The sequence below is a fragment of the Entelurus aequoreus genome, linkage group LG07 (genome assembly GCF_033978785.1).
Source record: "Entelurus aequoreus isolate RoL-2023_Sb linkage group LG07, RoL_Eaeq_v1.1, whole genome shotgun sequence".
Classification (NCBI taxonomy): Eukaryota; Metazoa; Chordata; class Actinopteri; order Syngnathiformes; family Syngnathidae; genus Entelurus; species Entelurus aequoreus.
Window position 1 is genome coordinate 22833658 of NC_084737.1, and position 21770 is coordinate 22855427.

The window sequence follows — 21770 nt, forward strand, 5'->3', positions numbered from 1 at the left end:
AAATCAAATAAGTGTTATAACTTGCATCAAGTTCAATAATAAATCAAATAAATGTGTTATAACTTGCATCAAGTTCAATAATAAATCAAATAAGTGTTATAACTTGCACCAAGTTCAATAATAAATCAAATAAAAGTGTTATAACTTGCATCAAGTTCAATAATAAATCAAATAAAAGTGTTATAACTTGCATCAAGTTCAATAATAAATCAAATAACTTGCATCAAGTTCAATAATAAATAAAAATAAAAGTGCCACTTTGCAATCTTTGCAAAAAAAAAAAGGAGGAGCTAATGCATTTGGCAAGACAGGGCAAGTGAACATGAGTTTTACAGTACTCCAGCATTAGTGGCTGCAATGAGCCTGTTTTGCACTGCACAGCTTTTCAAATCGGGGTTGCAAGCTTGACACTGCCACTGTTAAAACCTCATTGAGGTTTGCGCATTTGGCGCAGCCCTCTTTATTAGAGCCTGCAGTCCGTTTCTTGACCCTGCCATGGTCTGTGCGCCATCAGAGCAAAAGCCCACACAGTTTTCCCATTTAAGGTTGTGTTCTTTGAGGAAACTGTCCATTATATTGAACAGCTCATCAGCATTGGCTCTATTTTTTATGTATTTGCAAAACAGCAAATCCTCGCACAGTGACTCGCCATTCACAAAGCTTCCGCTTAGCCCCGCCCCCATTAGTTACTGTTGCTATGTCTGTCAAACTTTCGCTCCTACCTAGAAATTTAAAGCCTACAGGAAAAATAAGTAAGTAACATTTCTTTATATAGCGGATTTCACAGACAGAATCACAAAGTGATTTACAGTGTGTATAGAAAATGAAAGCATAGTAAAAAAAAAAATCTAAGAATATAATTGAAAAAAAAAAACAAATTAAAGTGAAATTTCCTCCCGTTCCTCGCGTTTCCTCCCGTTCCTCCCATTCCTGTCATGTCTATGTCTCTATTCCCCACCAGTGGGGCGCGCTCCACACTTTGAGAAACGCAGGCCTATCCTCAGGTGCATGTCTTTGAAGGTGGGAGGGGCCTATATCCCCTTTGGTATGTTTTTGGAGGTGGGGGAGGAAGCCGGAGTACCCAGAGAGATCACACACAGTCACGGGGAGAACATGCAAACTCCACACAGAAAGACCCAGAGCTCGAGAATAGAACCTAGGACCTTTTTCCTGTGAGGCACAAACGCTGCCCCACCGTGCTGCCATTGAATACTGAACTCACATGGGTACTTATTTTCAACTGATATTAACAGTTTTCCCCCAAAATAAATGATTTTATTTACCACAAAACATAAGTGTTGGCAACATTTCCAACATCAAGCATTTTATAAGTTAATATTAGGCAATAAAAAAATTTCACCAAAAATGATTCCCGGGCGCAGCCACGGCTGCTGCCCACTGCTCCCCTCACCTCACAGGGGGTGATCAAGGGTGATGGGTCAAATGCAGAGAACAATTTCGCCACACCTAGTGTGTGTGTGACAATCATTGTACTTTAACTTTAACTTTAAAGTTGAGGGAATATGATACAACCTTGGTGGTCACTACCGAAACATGTGAAGTCACTACCTAAACCAGGGGTGTCCAAAGTGCAACCCGGGGGCCATTTGCGGCCCGCAGCTAATTGTTTAGCGGCCCGCCACATATTCTGGAAATGCTATTGCAAAAATTAAAAATTAACATTAAAAAAAGTGGAATGAGGTGAAATCTAACGAGGAGCAGTTGCAATGTTGACACAAAGCTGCCATGCAGGCTGTTTGTTTTTCTTTTGTCTTTCTTTATTTTGCTTTTTTTGCCATTGCTCAAAAAAATATATATGTTTAAAAAAAAATTCAATGTTATAATCAATTATTGATCTATTTAAGGCTCCAATTACTTCAAATATTTCACTTTAAAATGTTTTATGTGGAAAATATTGCATATATTGTGTGGTTGCCATATAAAAACAATGTTTTCTTTGACATAAGAGCATAAAACAAACAAAATAATAGTTCAAACGTAAAATAGACAGATATATCTGAAGTTGATCTCGTAATTTAAGTGTTGAAAGTAAAAAAATATATGATAAAAATGTATCACTTTATGAGTGGGGGACCTTTTGGATCCCAAATATATTTAATGGAATTTTATTGATCTTTTCACGGTGATTAATCAAAAATCATAATAAATTAAAATCAATGGTGTCCTGCATTATTGATCTTTTTAGGGCTCCAATTACTTCACATCAAACATTGCTTTCTGAATGTTTTAGGCGGTGGGGAAAATACTGCATATTTCAGTTTCACTATAAAAAACAAAGTTGTCTTTGACAGAAAAGGCATAAAACCTTTTTTTTTAACATTGTATCAACCTGAAGTTGATACAGAGATTTACTGTAAGCGTTAAAGAAAAATTACAAAAATAATAATGTGACTTATTTTTAACATTTTAATGACTGAGACCCTTTACATTTATACATTTTGTTATGATTTGAAAATGAAAAATATCAAAATGGCCCCCGCATGCTTTAATTTTTCCGTGTACGGCCCTCAATGGAAAAAGTTTGGACACCCCTGACCTAAACACTCGGTGTTTACAAAGAAAAGAAAGTATATTGAGTTATCAACTAAAATATGATGACACTGATTGGTTAAATGTATGTTCAATTTCATAAATCAATAACTATGAAATCAATTTGATCATTTCATTTTAAAAAGAAAAATTGCGTGTCAATTTTGAATAGTTTCATTAGTAAGAAGTAAGGAAATGTGTTCAAAAAATCATTTTTATGGGTTTTATTATGAAAAACCTTAAATATTAAAAAAAAAAATCTTTACACAAGGTAAGCATGATATTAACAGAGTAACAATGTTTTATATTAATATTTGAAGCCTATGATTCGGTAGTGACACATTCCCAAATATTCTGATATTGTAAAATATAATATATATAGGGACAAAGTTTTGAAAACAAAACTTACAATTTTAAAAAAATATTTCCAATTTCACTGTGAACCAATCCGGTAGAATGGCCCAGGCACGACTGTGAATTGTAACTAAACTGTTTTGTTGTTGTTTTTAAGTAAAGTTTGGATAGCACACACTTGTGTATTCTTTTGAATATTTATGGTAAAGTCTCATACCAAATGCTATTTTCCCAGTGTTCAAGTTTGTATCCTGAGCACTTTTCTTATTTTTGAACATATTAATTATTGTCATTAAATTACAGTCAATTGCATTAATACATTTTATTTACGAGGAACGCAAATGAATAAGGCTCTTTTAATACGTTTTTCCGTTACGTGATCAAACAAATTCCATAGGCTGCAACAGAATGAAACAAAGAGATAGTGGACCGGAAGTTGAAACCGACCTCGCTGTCTGTCTTCAAATGTGGATTATTTGCCATATAATGTTCAGCAAATGTCTCGAAATGATCGTCAGATGTTTTGAAAAATGATATCTCGATAAACTTTTGATTGCACCCCACATTTACTCTTAATACAAAGAGTGCTGACATTCCGTTGGTCACGAGGCTCTTGGACTGCACGTCCCAGAGTAGTTTGGAGAGATAAAAGGTCATATGGATATATTGCAAACGGTGACGATCAAAGAGGACGTCACGTTTCTATTGGCTCGTCGCTACGCCAATTGGCAAAGCGACCAACTGCCAACTGTTTAAACAGTCGGTTGGGGGAAGCGGCCAGATCGCATGCACAGCAGCAGGAGCAGCACAAACACACACACACACGTACACACCAAGGGAGGATTCCGCCATGGATCGCTCGTCCTCCAACCGTAGCGGGGCTATCTGCAGGTAAGCGACATTTATCGCTTTTTTTTTTTTCGACAAAAGAAATACATACGATTTTACCACAATCGAGAAGCAACCATTTTAAACCGCACCGTCGCTGAAGTTGATTTCTGTTTCTAAACGGAAACTAAAAGTTGAGTCTTTGGTTCGTCAACATGGTGTTGTGTGGGCTTAACCGTCAGCACGGAAATCAGACAATGAAGAGTTTTAAGTGTTTTTCTTATGCGTTGTGTCCAACTTGTAATGTTTGTCGTCTAACGCTTATGTCGAGTGACAGTCGCCTTAAAATCAAAACTTTTGACTTGTTTTTAAGATTGGTCGTAGCTAACGTGTAGCCGCAGCCAAAGAGTGAGATTAGGATTTCCGAGGGTTATTGAAGAAACAAACCTCGCCATAAGGGAGTAGATGGTGTTTGTTTCGAAGCGGGAAAAGTTCAGTTACACCCTGGTAGCCATTTCCCCACAAAACATAGCTTAGTTTTCTCACAATAAAAGTCACCCAGTTTCTTTATGTCTAAACGTGAGTGGTGAATTCCAAAGCGGCAAAATACGTGTTGGATTCGTTAACTTTCAACGTTCATTAACGGAGCTGATATATAGTTTTTATTTGTGTAACCACCATTGTAAACCAAATAGCTTTTGCCTATCTTTGTGTAAAACGTTCATTTGGGATTGTCAGGGAGTAATAAAATGTTGCTAATTGCACATTCCAATCTCATGCACATCTTGAGATCTGTTTTGATATGTTCCTTTCCCCCTTTTTTTGTAAATTTGTAGATATTTCTTAAATGGTTCATGCCGGTATGGAGAAACATGCAACTATCGACACGAGTATCCCCCTGCACTGTCATCCCAAATATGTAGATACTTTCAGAAAGGTGGATGCTGGTATGGTGAACACTGCAGGTAATAAAACAATGCTGTTTGATCAGTTGTACCATAAAGAAGAAAGTAATGTGCATTTCTGAGCAATGATTGTGTTTCCTGACAAGGTATATCCACCTGCCTCAACCTGAAAGTCATGGGGATGGTGGCGGTCGAAGAGCGACTGCACAAACTGTTTCCTCCTCCTCGTCTCCCTCCTCATCCTCTTCCTCATCTTCTATCTCCTCCATGGTCCAACCTCCTGCTGACCGGAGGGGGTCAGTGATGTCTGAGATGACGTCTAGGCGGGAACGCCACACTTCAAACACTGGGAACCTTCAAGCGGAGGAACACTTCCAATGTAATTTGTAGCCATTCAGCATTGAGTGTATCCAATCAGATTTTCACTTCTTCCCCTTTTTTAAACATTTCTGCAGATGCTTCTTACCAAAGATCACCTAAGAACTCAGAATGGGCATCTGCAAGTGATAGCAAAGAGGTTTGTGTGTGCTTTATTTGTGAGTTAAAGTTGAACCCAGTAGGTTAGAGTTGATGTTTAGAGTCAAAGTTTTGTTGTACTTATGCAATGACAATAAATACCTACCTATGTTTAAAGTCATTTGGACAGGAGGCCCCAACCAATTCCACTGAAGACGTAGGTGCTGCTGCTGCGGCCTCTAGTTCCAGCAGGACATCAGAGGCTTTCCTCAAGAGTCGAGACGTCATCTGTGGTATTTGCATGGACAAGGTGTATGAAAAGATGGATCCAAGAAACCAGATGTTTGGAATCTTGCCCAACTGTACCCATGCCTTCTGCCTACAATGCATCATGACATGGAGAAAAACGAAGGACCTCGGGCAAGAAGTCGTGAAGTAGGTCTTGTACGTGTACCTTTTTTTAAAAAAAACCTTTCACAAGTTTGACAGATTTGTGTTGTCTGCTTTAGAACCTGTCCACAATGCAGGGTGAGATCCCCCTTTTACGTGCCCAACAAATACTGGGTTGAAGGCCAGGCCAAGGAAAGTCTTATAGCTGACTTCAAAGACAAATTCAGGTAAGCTGAGACATTTTGACTCCATGATTGGAAACTAGAGAGCATGTGGCATTGTAAGTCTCCCCTCAGAAAATAGACTGTTGAGGTTAATGCATAAAGCCTAATGTTATAAGTAGAGATGTCCGATAATATCGGCGTGCTGATATTATTGGCCGATAAATGCTTTAAAATGTAATATCGGAAATTATCGGTATTGTTTTTTTAATTATCGGTATCGTTTATAATTTTTTTAAATTGTATTTATTTATTAAATCAACATTAAAAACACAAGATACACTTACAATTAGTGCACCAACCCAAAATTAGGCTCTTTTCGAGTAGGAATGTTCCGACTAGGGATTTATGTTGCTGATTCCAATACCGATCATTCATGGGTGAGATTGGCCAATACCGATCACATGTATTAACTGTAATTTTTTACATTTATTTATGGTGAGTGCTATTGACAGTTTTAACAATATTGACAAAATAAACTGCTGTTTGTTTGAGAAAAACAAAGTCAATAGTACATAATAACTTTACAAAAAAAATCAAACACTAATATCTAGGGCTGTACTAAAAAATGAATTAAAACGTTACTATATTGCCTTTGAAAAATACCGGTACTTATTTTTTAACGTACAAAGCTGAGGCGAATGATGTGTCAAAACGCGTACACAGCGCATACAAGCCAAAAGAGTGTGGAGAGGAAGAATTGCAAAAAACACATTCTACTGGTTAATAAAGAGGGTGCGTGAAGTGCAATATGGAGGTATTTGGGCTGCAAAACTATCAATAAAGGTTATACGCTTTAAACACGGAAGCGCTTTAAAACGTGCCTCGCCAAAGGTAGCAATACAGTATTGCCAACTTTGCCTCAAACGTAGGTAGACAATTAAATAACAAGCATCCAGATCTGCACGAGGAGTTTAAAAAGTGACAGGTAATATAGTTAACTTGCTCCCCTGCTGTGCACATACAGATACATAGACGCATACACAGATGTTTGGCTTGTTGCAAATCAGCGCAGTCAAAACCGCTCATCTAGGGTAAATTGTTTTAAACAGTCAGGTAAAACGACTGAATTACTTGCTACATGTCTTATCTGTGTAGTTTTAGCCATAGTATTGTTTTTAATGGTATTCTTGTATTTTTCTCAAAGCCAAACCAAGAGTGACAACCCTGAATCATGAAGCATTTTTGTCAGGAAAGCTTTATATTCTATTCTAACCTAATTGTAGATTATGGCAGGCTATATGTATACGAAAAATTAAATTTACATACCGGTATGTGTTTTTAATGCCTATTTTAATCTCCCCAAATTATTTGAGTGCAAGAGGAAACATGTTTAATGTATCACAAGATTTTCTGTTAAAACCAAGCCAGTATGAAATTTTTTGTGGTCCCCTTTATTTTGAAAAGTATGGCAACAGGACAACCCTACTACTACATTAGTCTTTAAAATTCTTTGTATGCTCAAATTCTTCCCGTGTCTGAATTAATATACATTAACAAAAACATAAAAATATTGATCATATAGTGATACTAGCCTTGATGTAGACCCCACCAATGTATGGATGCATCCGTCCATTTGCATTTTGTGTACTAACTGCGACAATGCTGGTACATCAACAGTTATTACACTACTCTTTAAAGGCTCTTACTGACCTATTTGTTAATAGTGGTTTATTTTTTGCTGTAATGTAGTTCCATCTACACTCAAATTACTAAGAATGTATTTATTTTGTTGTTTGAAGCTAGCTTAGCTATTGGCATGCCTTTTCCTGGCTTGCCCCTTGGCGTTTGTTTAGCCCCGTCCTAATATTTGATAACGATACTAAGAAATGCAGTTTATTTGCGAGTTCACATACTATTGTAGACACCTGTGTCAGTTGAAAAAAAAAATTCAGACTTTCCAGTAGGACTGTGAATTTTTGGGCCCCATTCGATTCATGGGGTTAACTATTCAAGTCAAAAAAAGAAACAAACACACACGAATATGGCATTTATCGATGCTGGCAAAATTATAGTTATTTTTTTATTTTAACTTGCAGTGCATCTGGAAAGTATTAACAGCTTTTCACTTTTTCAAACGTTTTATGTTGATGCCTTATTTCAAAAGGGATTAAATCAATTTTTGTCCTCAGATAGGTTTGCCAAGCTTTTGGTATCGTAGTTAAAAAGACTTGAGAAAACCCCCAAAACATTTTACGTTGTCATTATGAGGTTTTGTGTGTAGAATTTTGAGGGGAAAAAATATTCCGTTTTGGAATAAGGCTCTAACCTAACAAAGTGGAAAAAGTGAAACGCTGTGAATACTTTCTGGATGCACTTAACTATTCGATTAATTGACCTATTGATTATTGGCCTAGATGTGCCCTTCACAAAAAGGTCTGCCATTGATTATTTATAGCTGCAATAAGTGAAGTGATATATATTTATATAGCATTTCTCGTCCACCTGCTTACAAGCTAAGTAGTTGAGGCTGCTCACAGATTTGACGTCGCAAGACACGATCAACCCTGATAAAGCGCTATTAAAACGGGGATGTGGGGGAAAAAACAAAAAGGAAAAAAATAGAGCAACTGAATTATTTACCAAAAATGTTGACTCTTAATAACTGAAATCAAAGTTTTGCCTTTTTTTCTTACAAAATTCAAGCTCTGTTGGCCCTTTGACATTTTAGCACAGATCAAGCAAGACACGTTGAGGATTTCTGTTGGTGCAGACGTTTGCATTAACATTCTTACTCAACAGATTGAAACTGTTCTTGATTAGATGGTAGACATCAGGACAAAGGCACTGTGTGAGCAGTCAAGTTGTGCCCCCCATAGTCTATATACTAAGTAAGCACTTAGTTAGTTTGGAGGGAATTTTGTTACCTTGGACTTGGACGATCAACTTTTACATTTACAGATGAAATTTAAGAACATTTAACATGCAAAACAAAACTAAAAAACAAGATCATTTTCAATCCTAATTCTTAATCATTTGGATGAATGACCAATGTAAATGAACACTCTCTCTTGTCTTTTTCTTAGTAAGCGTAGCTGCACTTACTATGCACGATATAAATGCTGCCCCTTCAAGACGGAGTGCCTTTACCGGCATGACAAGTCTGCACGACGTAGCTCATTTCTGGTATGTATCACACAAACCTTGACTAATCATACTTTGGTGAACACAGGTTAACATGTATTTAACTGATTAGTGCAACACGGATGATGATGACGACGATGATGATGACGACGACGATGACTACGATGGCGTAGACCTGCTCAATTTCTTCATTGCCATGACTCTTCTCGGTGCTGATGACGACGACGACGATGACAGTGACGATTTTTTATTCCTGGACAAGTACTGTTTCTGAGCTTTTTCCTTTCTTTTTTTTCAGTGTTTGAACCACTGAAATAGGCCAGAAAATTGTCACCCCACAGATGTAATGACACAACTGCTCCTGCCTGCCCTTGGACAATTAGAACTGTTGGGGCAGGCAAGGGTATTCATACACCATGCAGGTTTATGTGAGGTCATACTATATAGCACCTGATTTCACCGACTTGCTTAAACCAGAGAGACACTAATCTGACCTGACCTGCTGCAGTAGACGGCAAACATGAATTGTACGTACAATCCTTACTCAAACTAATGTAAGCCGTCTTGTGAGGATGAATAAGGATTGGGTTTCGGCTATGCCCCCCGGTTGTTTTTTTTTATATAGAGTATATATCTTTCTGCAGCCATAGTGATTTAAACCTTGACAGATACATTTACTTTCTTTGCCTCTTGTTAGATTAGAGGGCTCAATACTGACAGAACTAGATATATGGGTATTTTAAAAGTGGTGTGTGAATGGTGTTTTTCTTAAAAATTGTCTAAAGATTTAAAAAAAACAAAAAAAATGTACTGGACTCCTTTACGGTTGATGCCAATTAAAGATTACTTTTGAATAAATTACAATGACACCATTCCCTAGTTTTGGCATAACTATTAAGGGCTTCCTTTTTATTTCTTTTAAAACAAGTTGTACTCGTACACTAAAAATAAACTACTTCACATTTTGTCTCACTGAAAACGCTTCATGCTCTTTCTATTAATACTTGTGCAGTGTAAGTGAGGTGGCTGGCCAGTAGATGGGGGTGTGGTGTTTTAAGCCCAGCTACACTCACGAAGAAGAAAAGTAAACAACTGAGGCGGATGTTGGTGTTCTAGCTCAAAATGAACGGTAACCATTTTTTGAGCCGCTTTGACGGCCAGTCGAAGTTGTTGGTCCGGTCATTGCTCTCTGGAGTCTCCGGTGCCCACAGGGCGCTGGATGTCTTCCGGAGGCAGCAGCGGGCTAATCCCGAATTGTCGTCGTGGACCAACTTGGTAGACACGCTTTGTCGAGACGAAGTCGTCTACCCAGGGACGGATGGACGACCTCTTACAGTGTAAGTCAGTGCTGGAAGAAATCACTTAAGTAGTGTTCATTTCACTTTTAGTTTAACGAAGCTGCATAGAGGTCATTTTTGTCTTTATTCATCGAAGCTGTTTTTGACAAGGATTTATGTAACTTCATTTTTAATTTTGAGCTGATTTGTTGACAAGAAATGATGCTGACAATTTCACTGAATAATAAAAAAAAAACCTTGTGTTTAAAATAGTGTTTTAAAATTCAGCTTATACAAATGAAGTGTAAAAAAAGTGCTTAAATAACTTCCGGTAAATTAAGTCACTCGTGTCTCAGAACAGCCAATGTGGTGTTAAGTTTGTAGTCACGTGACACGGGTCTTGCGAGGCAGCGGGAAAGCAGCAGTATAATGTCTGCATGTACCTGGTTGTTTTACGTGAAGCGTGAAAGCATTTGCATTGACAAGAGTTGCTAGACAAACGTACGAGCAATAATTTTAAAACTATAATATGCGATAATTTGACTTATTAAATCAATGCACGACTATTAAACAAACACAAATAGGAATCCTATTTATCCCAAAACAACAATTCAATTTAAAACATCAGGGGCAACATAAAAAGGATACACAGTGGATTAAAAATGATAGTTAAAAGGTGCATTACCCGGGGGCGGATTTAGGATTATAAAAGATCCGGGGTTTAGCCCAGATTGATTGATTGAAACTTTTATTAGTAGATTGTACACTACATATTCCGTACAATTGACCACTAAATGGTAACACCCATACTTGCCAACTTTGAGACCTCCACATTCGGGAGATTTGGGAGGGGGGTTGAGGTGGGCGGGGGCGGGGCTAAGGGGGAGGAGTATATTTATAGCTAGGATTCACTGAAATGTAAGTATTTCTTATATATATATGTATATATATTTATATATATATATAAATAAATTAAATAAATGACTTTCAGTGAATTCTAGCTATAAATATATATATATACACTGTGTGTGTATATATATATATATAAACAATAAATACTTGAATTTCAGTGTTCATTTATTTACACATATACACACAACACTCCTCTCTACTCGTTGTATTTGAAAGTGCAATGCTTTGCAGCCAGTAGTACAGCCTTTGAAGGAGGGTATGGGCAGTGTAATATTCTGGGTTGGAGTCAATAGCCAGGCGAGGTGACGAAGTTACGTCTCTTTACTTCATACTTCAGAACCGACTCCCACACTTGCCGTCAGGGTGCGCAATACAACGTAAACCGTTGGCCAACCAAAAAGTAACCACAGAACACTATCGTGTTCTGTGGTTACTTTTTGGTTGGCCAAGCGGACATGACGACAGGCTGTCCTCACTCAGGTCCGCACGGACCTGGAGGGGGCGTGCCTTAAGTCCGGCTGGAAATCGGGAGAAATTCGGGTAGAAATGGTTGTCCCGGGAGATTTTCGGGAGAGGCATACTATCAGCATAATACAGTCATCACACAAGTTAATCATCAGAGTATATCATTGAATTATTTACATTATTTACAATCTGAGGGGTGGGATGTAGGGGGGGGGATTAGGCTTGGTTGATATCAGCACTTCAGTCATCAACAATTGCATCATCTGAGAAATGGACATTGAAACAGTGTAGGTCTGACTTCGTAGGATATGTACAGCAAGCAGTGAACATAGTGAGTTCGGAAAGCATAAGAACAAGTATATACATTTGATTATTTGCATTTTATCTGCCATCAGGGGAGGTGGGATGTTGAGTGGGATTTTTATCATCTACAAAAATGTTATTTTTTTAGATGTGACATCGCATCTTTTAAATCCTTCCCACCTTAAAGCAGACAATCATTAAATAATCATTGGATTACATGTATACATTATTATCCAAGCTTGTTTAGGTTCTTCCTATATGTGGCGTAGTCTTTATTTTAGAAGTGAGAGAGAACAATTGTTAAGGAACAAGATTGTCATCGTGCATTTACAAGCATGTTCAGTACAATTTATTTTTTGTGCTAAATGACAAAATTACAAGGGAGCAAACTATTGTTGGCCCACCCAGTTTACTGTACATGCTTGTAAATGCACATCTTGCTTGAACCTGCATGAGGGGAGATATTCTGTTTTTTTAGTAGGCTGAAGCGTATTGTTTGTGAAGTTTAGTTAAAGGGGATGAAAACCATGGGATAGGCTTTAAATATCCATTTGATACAAATTATACACCTTTTGTTGCCTTGGTGAAGACACCAGTCCAGCTAGACCAAAGTGTCCAATACATGCTTGATCAGCCAGGGCTCGTGAAGCTCGTCCATCCCGATGCTCAACGCTAGCTCCGCAGCCCTGTCTTTTCCTCCGCATCTCCTCCTGTCTCCACGCGGAATTAGTACCTGATTAGTAGGAGTTCCTTATTTGCTTTAGTGAGTGACTCAGTAAAGTAGGTGTTGAGTTTCCTATCACTGGACTACACTTCAGGATAGGGTAGGATAGACTTTATTCATCCCACAATGGGGAAATTATGCAGTTGCATTGCAGATACAAAAAGTCCACAAAATAAGGTAAAAATACATGAAAACAAGAGAGAAACAAAAAAAACCCCAATGAACATAAACAACATTAAAGGAGCACAGAGCTGATGCAACCAGCTGCCATTTATGCATACAACTACAAAAGTAAAACAAAACACAACCAAAAAATGAGCAATAATTAATAAATATTGTAGACATAGGATTGCACCATACATAGAGAACTGAACAAAAACGCCATTTAACATCCATATTCACTGGTGGCCTCTGACATGCTCCACCCATTGACTGCTGGAGTGGGAGTGCAGCACGGCCAGAAACAGGACCAGACTCAACAAAGCAACCAAGAGAGCCGACTGTCCAAGGCTGCCTACGAGCTCTTGGCCAATGTCCAGTCTGCGCGGATGAGCAAGAATCCGTCCAGAGGAACCAAAGTGTTCGATACATGCTCAATCAGCCGTGAAGCTCGTCCATCCCGACGCTCAGCGCTAGCTCCGCAGCCCCGTCTCTTCCTCCACATCTCCCCCATTCTTTCCACATGAACTTCGGTGTGGCAGAGAGCAAGCAGATAGTCATGCTAGTCAGCTATCCATGACCAAAAGAAATCCCCAAAGGCAGATCCAAAAGTTGACAAAAATGCACCAAAAAACACTGCAGAATTACAATATTACTGAGCATGGCTATTGAACTTGCAGCTTGGGACCCAAATCCGGCTCGGGAATAACACCATACCGGACCCCCTGAGTTAAATTATTTTTCATCATTTGGGCTATTCAACTGGTGGCCCATGAGTTTGGTTCAAAAAACCTGTGTGGGCCTCACATTTTATGCTGCAGATTCCTAAAAACACTAGAGTGCTGTCATAGATATGATCTTTGATTAGCTTTTTTGCAGGAGGTCCTTAAAAACAGCAAAGCACTCTAACTCTGAGAACATTAAACATACGGTAGAGGACTCTGATGATCAGGAATATAAAAATAGGACAAATACAAAGGGAGAAGTCCCCACCCCCCAGTTCTTATAGCTTTCTGGAAATGTGGCCCCCAAAACAGTTTAGTTGAACATCCCTGTTAAAGAGCAATGAGATATGTTTTACCATATGGGGACATTCATTCCACCCCCAAAGCTAAAGAGGACAATAAAATAAAGTTTTTGGTTTCATATTTATTTTACTTTTTCCATTCAATTTTCTCAGTAGACTCCAGTCCTAAACAAAAATATTAAACATGTAAGGTTTTTTTTTTTAACCCTTGTGAAGTCTTTTTTGATCAGAAATTGTCACTGGTTTAAAATGAGTAAAACAACCAATGTTATGCACATTTATACTGATTGACAACTGTGACATCATTTGATCAAACGGCCTTCAAAGGGGTAAAAAAACAAAACATATATTTGTTCATGGCTGAAGTTGATTGACAGATTTGGCTTAAGAAAGTAAAAAAAAAATCTGATTCCAAAATGTAATTTTTCATAAGGTCGCTTCAGTAATCAGCTGGTCATCCACCTCATATCTTTAGAGATGGACATCCCTCAGGTCTTGCTCTCCTAGAATCTTATTGTAAGCAGACTGATGCCACCGATTAGATATATATTTTGGAATCTTGCAGTTGGCACCATAAGAGCCATAATTCAGAAGTGGGAAGAACATAAATACCCCACACATATTTACTATAGGAGGAAAGTTGGCGTGTTTTATAATTATTTTCCTTACAGTGCAATGTCTAAAATTGCTGTATTGTGCCTCAGGTAATTACCATTTTTCTATCTCACATATTCTAGCAAAGCCCTGGTGTGCCTGTTTCCTGCATTGTTCAAACAAAACCTGCTGACGTTCATCTACCTGATCCACTCGCTTCTTCCCAAAGCTGCTGTTCTCCGTCTACTTCAGTGCCTCAGTCAGGACAGCAGCCCTAGTCCTTGGGTTAGTGCGTTGACGAGACAACTGGAGAGAAATCTGGGCTCCCTCAATAAGGAGCACCTGTTTACTCCAGTATGCCGTGGCAGACTTGAGAAGCTTTCCCAGCGATTGGGTGGAGACACTGCAGGGTGGGCTGAGTGCTTCAGCATTGAAACAGAGGAATCTCAGAATACGCCTTGTTTGTTGGAGTTGGGGAAACAAAAGAAAAGGAAGGGTAACTTTGATATTCTGGATTCAGATGAGGAAATATTGCAGCAGAGCAAGCGATTGAAGATAGAGGAAAGTAGAAGTGGGCACGTGAATGCAGAGAAAGTGAGAGAGGAGGGATTGGATGCAGAGGAACCAGCACAGGAAAGCACTCAGGATCATCTGCCTAACGACATGAAGGTACATACTATTTTTACAATTTGACCTAATTTTTATACAAATGGAGAAATATGAGTATTCTGGTAACCTTGACATTTGTAAGACACTGTCCTAGGTGGCAGAAAAATTGGAAGGGGATGCTCCAAGTGAGGTGACTGCACAGGACAACAGCTGTGATTCTCTACCTGAACATATCATGGTAAGATACATGGTTTTATGTCAATTTTGACCATTTTTTTCACATTTATTTTTCTAAAAAGCAGGTGTTAAACTCCAGGCCCAGGGGGCTGATCTGGCCTGCCACATCATTTAATATGGCCCGCAAAATCCTAAAAGTACTTAATCTTTTCTTAATACATGTATTTGTTCTTTCTATTGTGACAGAAAAATAATACATGTTCTGCATGTAACTGCATATCTTTTAAACTTTAATATCATCTAATAATGCAATACATTTTTTTTGCTAAAATAAATTAAATACCGGTACTTACATTTCTGCTCGACTTATGACTTTAAAGCAAGTTATCCCTCAAATTGTACACTGCAAAAATAATATATTTTACATTAAAATTCTGGCGTTTAACTGTCAGTGTTTTACCGTAAAATTGACGGTAGTTTTTACAGCATATTAGTGTAAATTGAAAAACATCACCACTGTTTTTTTACAGAAAAATTCTGGCATCTGAGCTTCCATTTTTTACCTTAAAAACAGTGGTAACGTTTTTCCATTTGCAGTAATACGGCGATAAAACAAGTGTAGATTTTACTGTGACAGAATTTAGTACTGTTTTTCCATTTTAAATTGTAAAAACGCTGTAAATTTAATTTAAAAAATTCTGGTAACTGAGCTGACAGTTTTTACCGATAAATCTAGTACAAATGCATATGAAAAAATGCACAGACAATTGTGTTAAAGTATTATGAGGAGAATCCATATATATTTATATTCATTTATTATTAATTGTTACAAGCAGCCCTCTGAGGGCCGCCATAACTGCGATGTGGACCTCAATTAAAAAAAGTTTGACAGGAGAAATATTATCGGACGCTGTCCTTGCTAATATTGATAGCTAATAGATTAAACATAAATTGTCTTTCTATGTGGTTGCTCAGGCACCTGCTCTCCAAATAAAGGAATTGCTGGAAAGCCAGACAGAGGTAAGAAATTAGTGTTTTTGTGTTTTACCGCAGATTTGTCATAACTGTCTCTTACTGTCATGTTTTTCACAGTGGGACCAGAGCTCGACAGATGTGTTTCAAGTGTTTAATGACTGTGACCCCAAACAAGTATGTTCTGGGATCATTCTACATTTGAAAAAAAAAACGCTTTACAGTGGTACCTTAGGTCACAAACACATTGCGCTCCATGAACAAGGTCTTAACACAAAACACTCGTAGCTCAAATCAGCCCCCCCCCCCCCCCCCCCCCCGCCCCCCATTGAAGTGAAGTGAAATCAATTTAATCCGTGCTTGGTCCCCTCAAAACACCACAAGTTTAACATGTGACATGCGTTTTAAAAAGAAAAACAAACTTTTAGGCAAGAAATTTGGTTGGTAAAACATTACCCTCCCCTCACCTCCCAGGGGTTGGGGGTGATTGGTCAAATGCAGAGGATAATCTCACCACACCTTGTGTGTGTGTGTGACAATCATTGGTACTTTACCTTTAATAGTTTTATGAGCTAATGTAATAATCGTGTTCCCTTGTGGTGTTCAGTATTGCCAAGTCCACGCGACTTGTTTTTGTAAAGCTTGTAACTCGTTTCTCTAGTGACATCTGGCAACACTGTCTCCTTCGTGTAACAATAGGAAACAGGGAATCGCTGTTTATGTTCCACGAAGACGTATTTGAGTGACGGACCGGAGAAGTTTACAGCAAGTATATCTGTGTACCAAATGTTATGGTCGACCACGCAGTTTGTTGAGTCAGGACTATACAGAACAAATTGAAACACGTCAAACACAGCATCTGCCGTTTGCCAATATTTGTATGGATAAATGTTTGTCGTTTGGACGCGTTCAGCTTGTGTGATGCGGACTGACGCTACGTGTAGGACATATTGATAAAGGTTTCCTTTCCTTTGCACCAACTTTCTTAGTTGCGATGGTTGGAGGGCAGGATCTCGATCTCTGCGCATCTCATCTCAACGGTCTCATCAAAACTTATGTTGGTTTTTTGTGTAGTCAGAGCGGAAATAACAAAGTGTAACAATTTATTAACTCTTTTGGTCAGTTTTGTTTTTTGTTTAAACGAAACAGGCACAACAATGTGTAACAATATAATTGCTCAAACGGCACAGCCCTGTTACAAATATTACTTAAACCGACGGTAAATATATAGTATAGTAGTAGCAGTTTAGTATATATTCATATAGTCTGTGACTCCCTAATCACAAGTGTATCAAAGGGCTTCCAAACTCACATCAATGTCCCCTGATCTACACCCACATCTGGGTAAGGAAAAACTCAAAAGACCGCACCTGGGGAAAAAGAAGAATCCTTGAGAAGGAGCCGCATATGTAGGCACCCACCTTCTGGGACGATGGGCTGCAATGGCTGTCGAGTGGGTATAGTTAATGAGTTGTTAAATTAATAGACAATGTGGGAGTCCAGTCCATCAGGAAGACAGCAGATAGTCATAGGGGAATGTCATTCTTCTTGTAACTTAAGGTATACTCACAACTTAAAGCATAACAAACAGCTGAGAGACATCTCCTATCTCAAATTACTTGAAAGTTGAGGTACCACTGTAGTCTATTGTAGTCATGTATCAACAAGAGCATCCAAGCAAAGATTGGGATTTGATGACGCAGGAGAAAAAGGCATAATTCCCAACTTCTCTTGTGTAAAAAGGTGGAGGTGCTCTGTTCCATGCTGAATTTGTCTGACATAGCAGAGCAGACTCTGCCTAAACTTTGCAGCAGCCTACTGGCTCTCTCGCCTGACCTCAGCTTCAGCACGGCAGCGATGCTCATCAAGAGCCTCCTGCTGCAGAGGGTACATGCTCACTATTCACCTAAATGTACACAATGCTGTCATGGTAAGAAGTCACTGCTGTGTGCAGGTCCTGTCCCTCACAGAGCCAGCTTCCAGATGCCTGGTGACCGTGGTGATGTCACTCTGCAGCCGCTACACTAGATCAATGTGCCACGCTTTGATTGGACCGCTTCTCCAAGATGAGAGTTTAGGTGAGGAAAATGTCACCTCATAGTTGAAGCATAGATTGAATTCTGATTGTTTTTTAGGGAATGCCCAAGCTGAGCTGCTCAACAAGCTGATAGAAGGCTGTCTTGATTCCCACTACACACTTCTTGTGCTTCAGTAAGGCAAAACTTTTAAATATCCCCTACTATGCTAAATAAACATTTTAAAGATGTTAAAAAAGTAACAGGTGTCCCTAAACCCAGTTTATGACCATTGAAGGACAACAAGCTTAACCATTGAGAAAATATGTATCTCAAACACTCCCTTTTGAAGAAGTTTTGGGTATTCATAACATCATCAATAAAAAAAACCTCCTTCCTAAAGGACATTATGAACTGCCCTTAGTTAGATGAGCTCAACTTGTGTATGTGTCCACCATTTCCCCGAAGACAAATTAAAAAAAAAAAAAAATTGAACTATAGGCTTTGCTACATATCTTAAAATAATGCCTGGTCAGCTACAGTTTGATCATTTTGTTTTTCTTCAGTATATATGTAAACTGTAGCTTACATATTTACGTTAGTGTTAATAAAGTTTATGTCCTGTGTATGTTGTTGTTTGCAATGATATATGTCATCTACAAACCCCGTTTCCATATGAGTTGGGTAATTGTGTTAGATGTAAATATAAACGGAATACAATTATTTGCAAATCATTTTCAACCCATATTCAGTTGAATATGATACAAAGACAACATATTTGATGTTCAAACTGATAAACTTTTTTTTTGTTGCAAATAATCATTAATTTAGAATTTGATGCCAGCAACACAGGACAAAGAAGTTGGGAAAGGTGGCAATAAATACTGATAAAGTTGAGGAATGCTCATCAAACAATTATTTGGAACATCCCACAGGTGTGCAGGCTAATTGGGAACAGGTGGGTGCCATGATTGGGTATAAAAACAGCTTCCCAAAAAATGCTCAGTCTTTCACAAGAAGGATGGGGCGAGGTACACCCCTTTGTCCACTTCTGCGTGAGCAAATAGTCAAACAGTTTAAGAACAACATTTCTCAAAGTGCAATTGCAAGAAATTTAGGGATTTCAACATCTACGGTCCATAATATCATCAAAAGGTTAAAAGAATCTGGAGAAATCACTCCACGTAAGCGGCATGGCCAGAAACCAACATTGAATGACCGTGACCTTCGATCCCTCAGACGGCACTGTATCAAAAACCGACATCAATCTCTAAAGGATATCACCACATGGGCTCAGGAACACTTCACAAAACCACTGTCACTAAATACAGTTGGTCGCTACATCTGTAAGTGCAAGTTAAAGCTCTACTATGCAAAGCGAAAGCCATTTATCAACATCCAGAAACGCCGCCGGCTTCTCTGGGCCCGAGATCATCTAAGATGGACTCATGCAAAGTGGAAAAGTGTTCTGTGGTCTGACGAGTCCACATTTCAAATTGTTTTTGGAAATATTCGACATCGTGTCATCCGGACCAAAGGGTTAGCGAACCATCCAGACTGTTATCGACGCAAAGTTCAAAAGCCAAAGCATGGGTAACATACACATTTGTGAAGGCACCATTAATGCTGAAAGGTACATACAGGTTTTGGAACAACATATGCTGCCATCTGAGCGCTGTCTTTTTCATGGACGCCCCTGCTTATTTCAGCAAGACAATGCCAAGCCACATTCAGCACGTGTTACAACAGCGTGGCTTCGTAAAAAAAGAGTGCGGGTACTTTCCTGGATCGCCTGCAGTCCAGACCTGTCTCCCATCGAAAATGTGTGGCGCATTATGAAGCGTAAAATACGACAGCGGAGACCCCGGACTGTTGAACGACTGAAGCTCTACATAAAACAAGAATGGAAAAGAATTCCACTTTCAAAGCTTCAACAATTAGTTTCCTCAGTTCCCAATCGTTTATTGAGTGTTGTTAAAAGAAAAGGTGATGTAACACAGTGGTGAACATGCCCTTTCCCAACTACTTTGGCACGTGTTGCAGCCATGAAATTCTAAGTTAATTATTATTTGCAAAAAAAAAACCATATTTGAACACCAAATATCTTGTCTTTGTAGTGCATTCAATTGAATATGGGTTGAAAAGGATTTGCAAATCATTGTATTCCGTTTATATTTATATCTAACACAATTTCCCAACTCATATGGAAACGGGGTTTGTATTATGTCAGACAAGTGGGGATAATAAAAAGTGGATAAAGTGCACTTTTTTATAGATAGGCATGGACAAACACGCCACTCATTAGCATTAAAGCTACAGACACACAAAACGGCTTGTTATAGGTTTGGGCTTACTAAAAGCTAAAATTCACCATCAAGACCAGACTGTGTTCAACACTCTTCAAATGCACTCTTGTGAACTCAAAATGTCTTTATCATAGTCTAAAAATAGTAGTAAGTGAGACTTTTAAACGCTGCATTGCTTGTAACAATCAAAGATGTACTTTTGTTACATTTTTGTTATTCATTTTATTTTACTTCCAGAATGACGTTCAAAATATCATGGAGTGAGCCAGTGCTTTCTATTATTCACAGCTTGCTGGACTCCAAGGTTAGTAAATGGATCCCGTAGTCATAATATTCCCTTTCACTGACATGTCACGTTTGTTTTGCAGCCTGATATAAATGAAGAACTGTTCACCCAGCTGACTGCCCAGTTGGTTTGCCAGGGTCCTCGATTCATAAAGTCTATGAAGTTTGCCAAAATGTTGTTGACTATCCTCACAAAGTATGCCAGCTTTGTAAGTATTTTTAATTGCGCTGTGTGTGTATATAAGCTGACTTTTTTCCACATCGTTTGATCCATCAGTTTATGATGGTCTGTTTTATTTTCTAGGTGAAGCCTCCAAACAAACAATCCTTATCTGAGTGCTTGATGATCCATGAGACATTCTTAAAAAAGTCTCTCCAAGCAGCATTGAAAAGAATCCCATAAATATGTGTACAGTTTTCAATACACATATTGTTATTGTAGTGAATATTTACTATTTTTGTCTACAGGTCAATGTACAGTTCAGACATCCATCCATCCGTTTTCTACCGCTTGTCCATTTTGGGTCGCTCGGGGTGCTGTAGCCTATCACAGCTGCACACGGACGGAAGATGGGGTACACCCTGGACAAGTTGCCACCTCATTCATCGTTATTACGACTGTGATGGTTAGATACAAGAAGGACATTGATGTTACCTGCATCCAGAGACTGTTTACCACCTGTTTTGGACTTGTGAAAGCACTCGATCACTATATCAAGGCATCTGTCGTTTCATCTTGGACAATATTTATGACAAAATTTGTACTTTGTCTTAAAGATGTGCTATTTGGATTTACACAGTATGAGAAAAAATGTGAAGAGGAATTTTTCCTTTGCAACCTCTGGCTAAGTTTTATATTCATAAATGTAAGTTTCTCAATACCCAACCTGTTATTTGTGCCATTAAAAAAAGAGTTAGAACTTTACTTTAAAATGCTATCTATCTCTAACAACCAACAAGCTGTGAAAACTATGATGCTATGCTCCAAATTTAAACTATTTACAGCACTTGTGTGAGCCTATAACATTGTACTATAATTACTTTATTGTATTAACAACATTCTGGTAGTGTTTTAGACTTGTTTTCATATGTTTGTTTGTAAATGTTGAATATTTATAAATAAAGGTATATAAAAAAACGTTAGCGACGCTTGATGA

The 21770-nt window shown here is 38.4% G+C and overlaps 2 protein-coding genes across 2 annotated transcripts; both read left to right on the forward strand.

Moving 5' to 3' along the window:
- The first annotated feature begins 3511 nt into the window (after nucleotides 1–3511).
- Nucleotides 3512–9659, forward strand: mkrn4 (makorin, ring finger protein, 4). The gene is made up of 8 exons (XM_062052911.1): nucleotides 3512–3795; nucleotides 4569–4697; nucleotides 4784–5016; nucleotides 5093–5154; nucleotides 5272–5528; nucleotides 5603–5710; nucleotides 8731–8830; nucleotides 8901–9659. Exons 1-8 carry the CDS (start codon nucleotides 3755–3757, stop codon nucleotides 9060–9062), a joined length of 1092 nt encoding a protein of 363 aa, XP_061908895.1. The 5' UTR covers nucleotides 3512–3754; the 3' UTR covers nucleotides 9063–9659.
- Nucleotides 9660–9832: 173 nt separating this feature from the next.
- fance (FA complementation group E) lies at nucleotides 9833–21708 on the forward strand. The gene is made up of 11 exons (XM_062052905.1): nucleotides 9833–10125; nucleotides 14393–14918; nucleotides 15013–15096; nucleotides 16011–16055; nucleotides 16128–16184; nucleotides 17751–17894; nucleotides 17962–18085; nucleotides 18143–18218; nucleotides 20566–20632; nucleotides 20697–20822; nucleotides 20918–21708. Exons 1-11 carry the CDS (start codon nucleotides 9911–9913, stop codon nucleotides 21014–21016), a joined length of 1563 nt encoding a protein of 520 aa, XP_061908889.1. The 5' UTR covers nucleotides 9833–9910; the 3' UTR covers nucleotides 21017–21708.
- The last annotated feature ends 62 nt before the right edge of the window (nucleotides 21709–21770 follow it).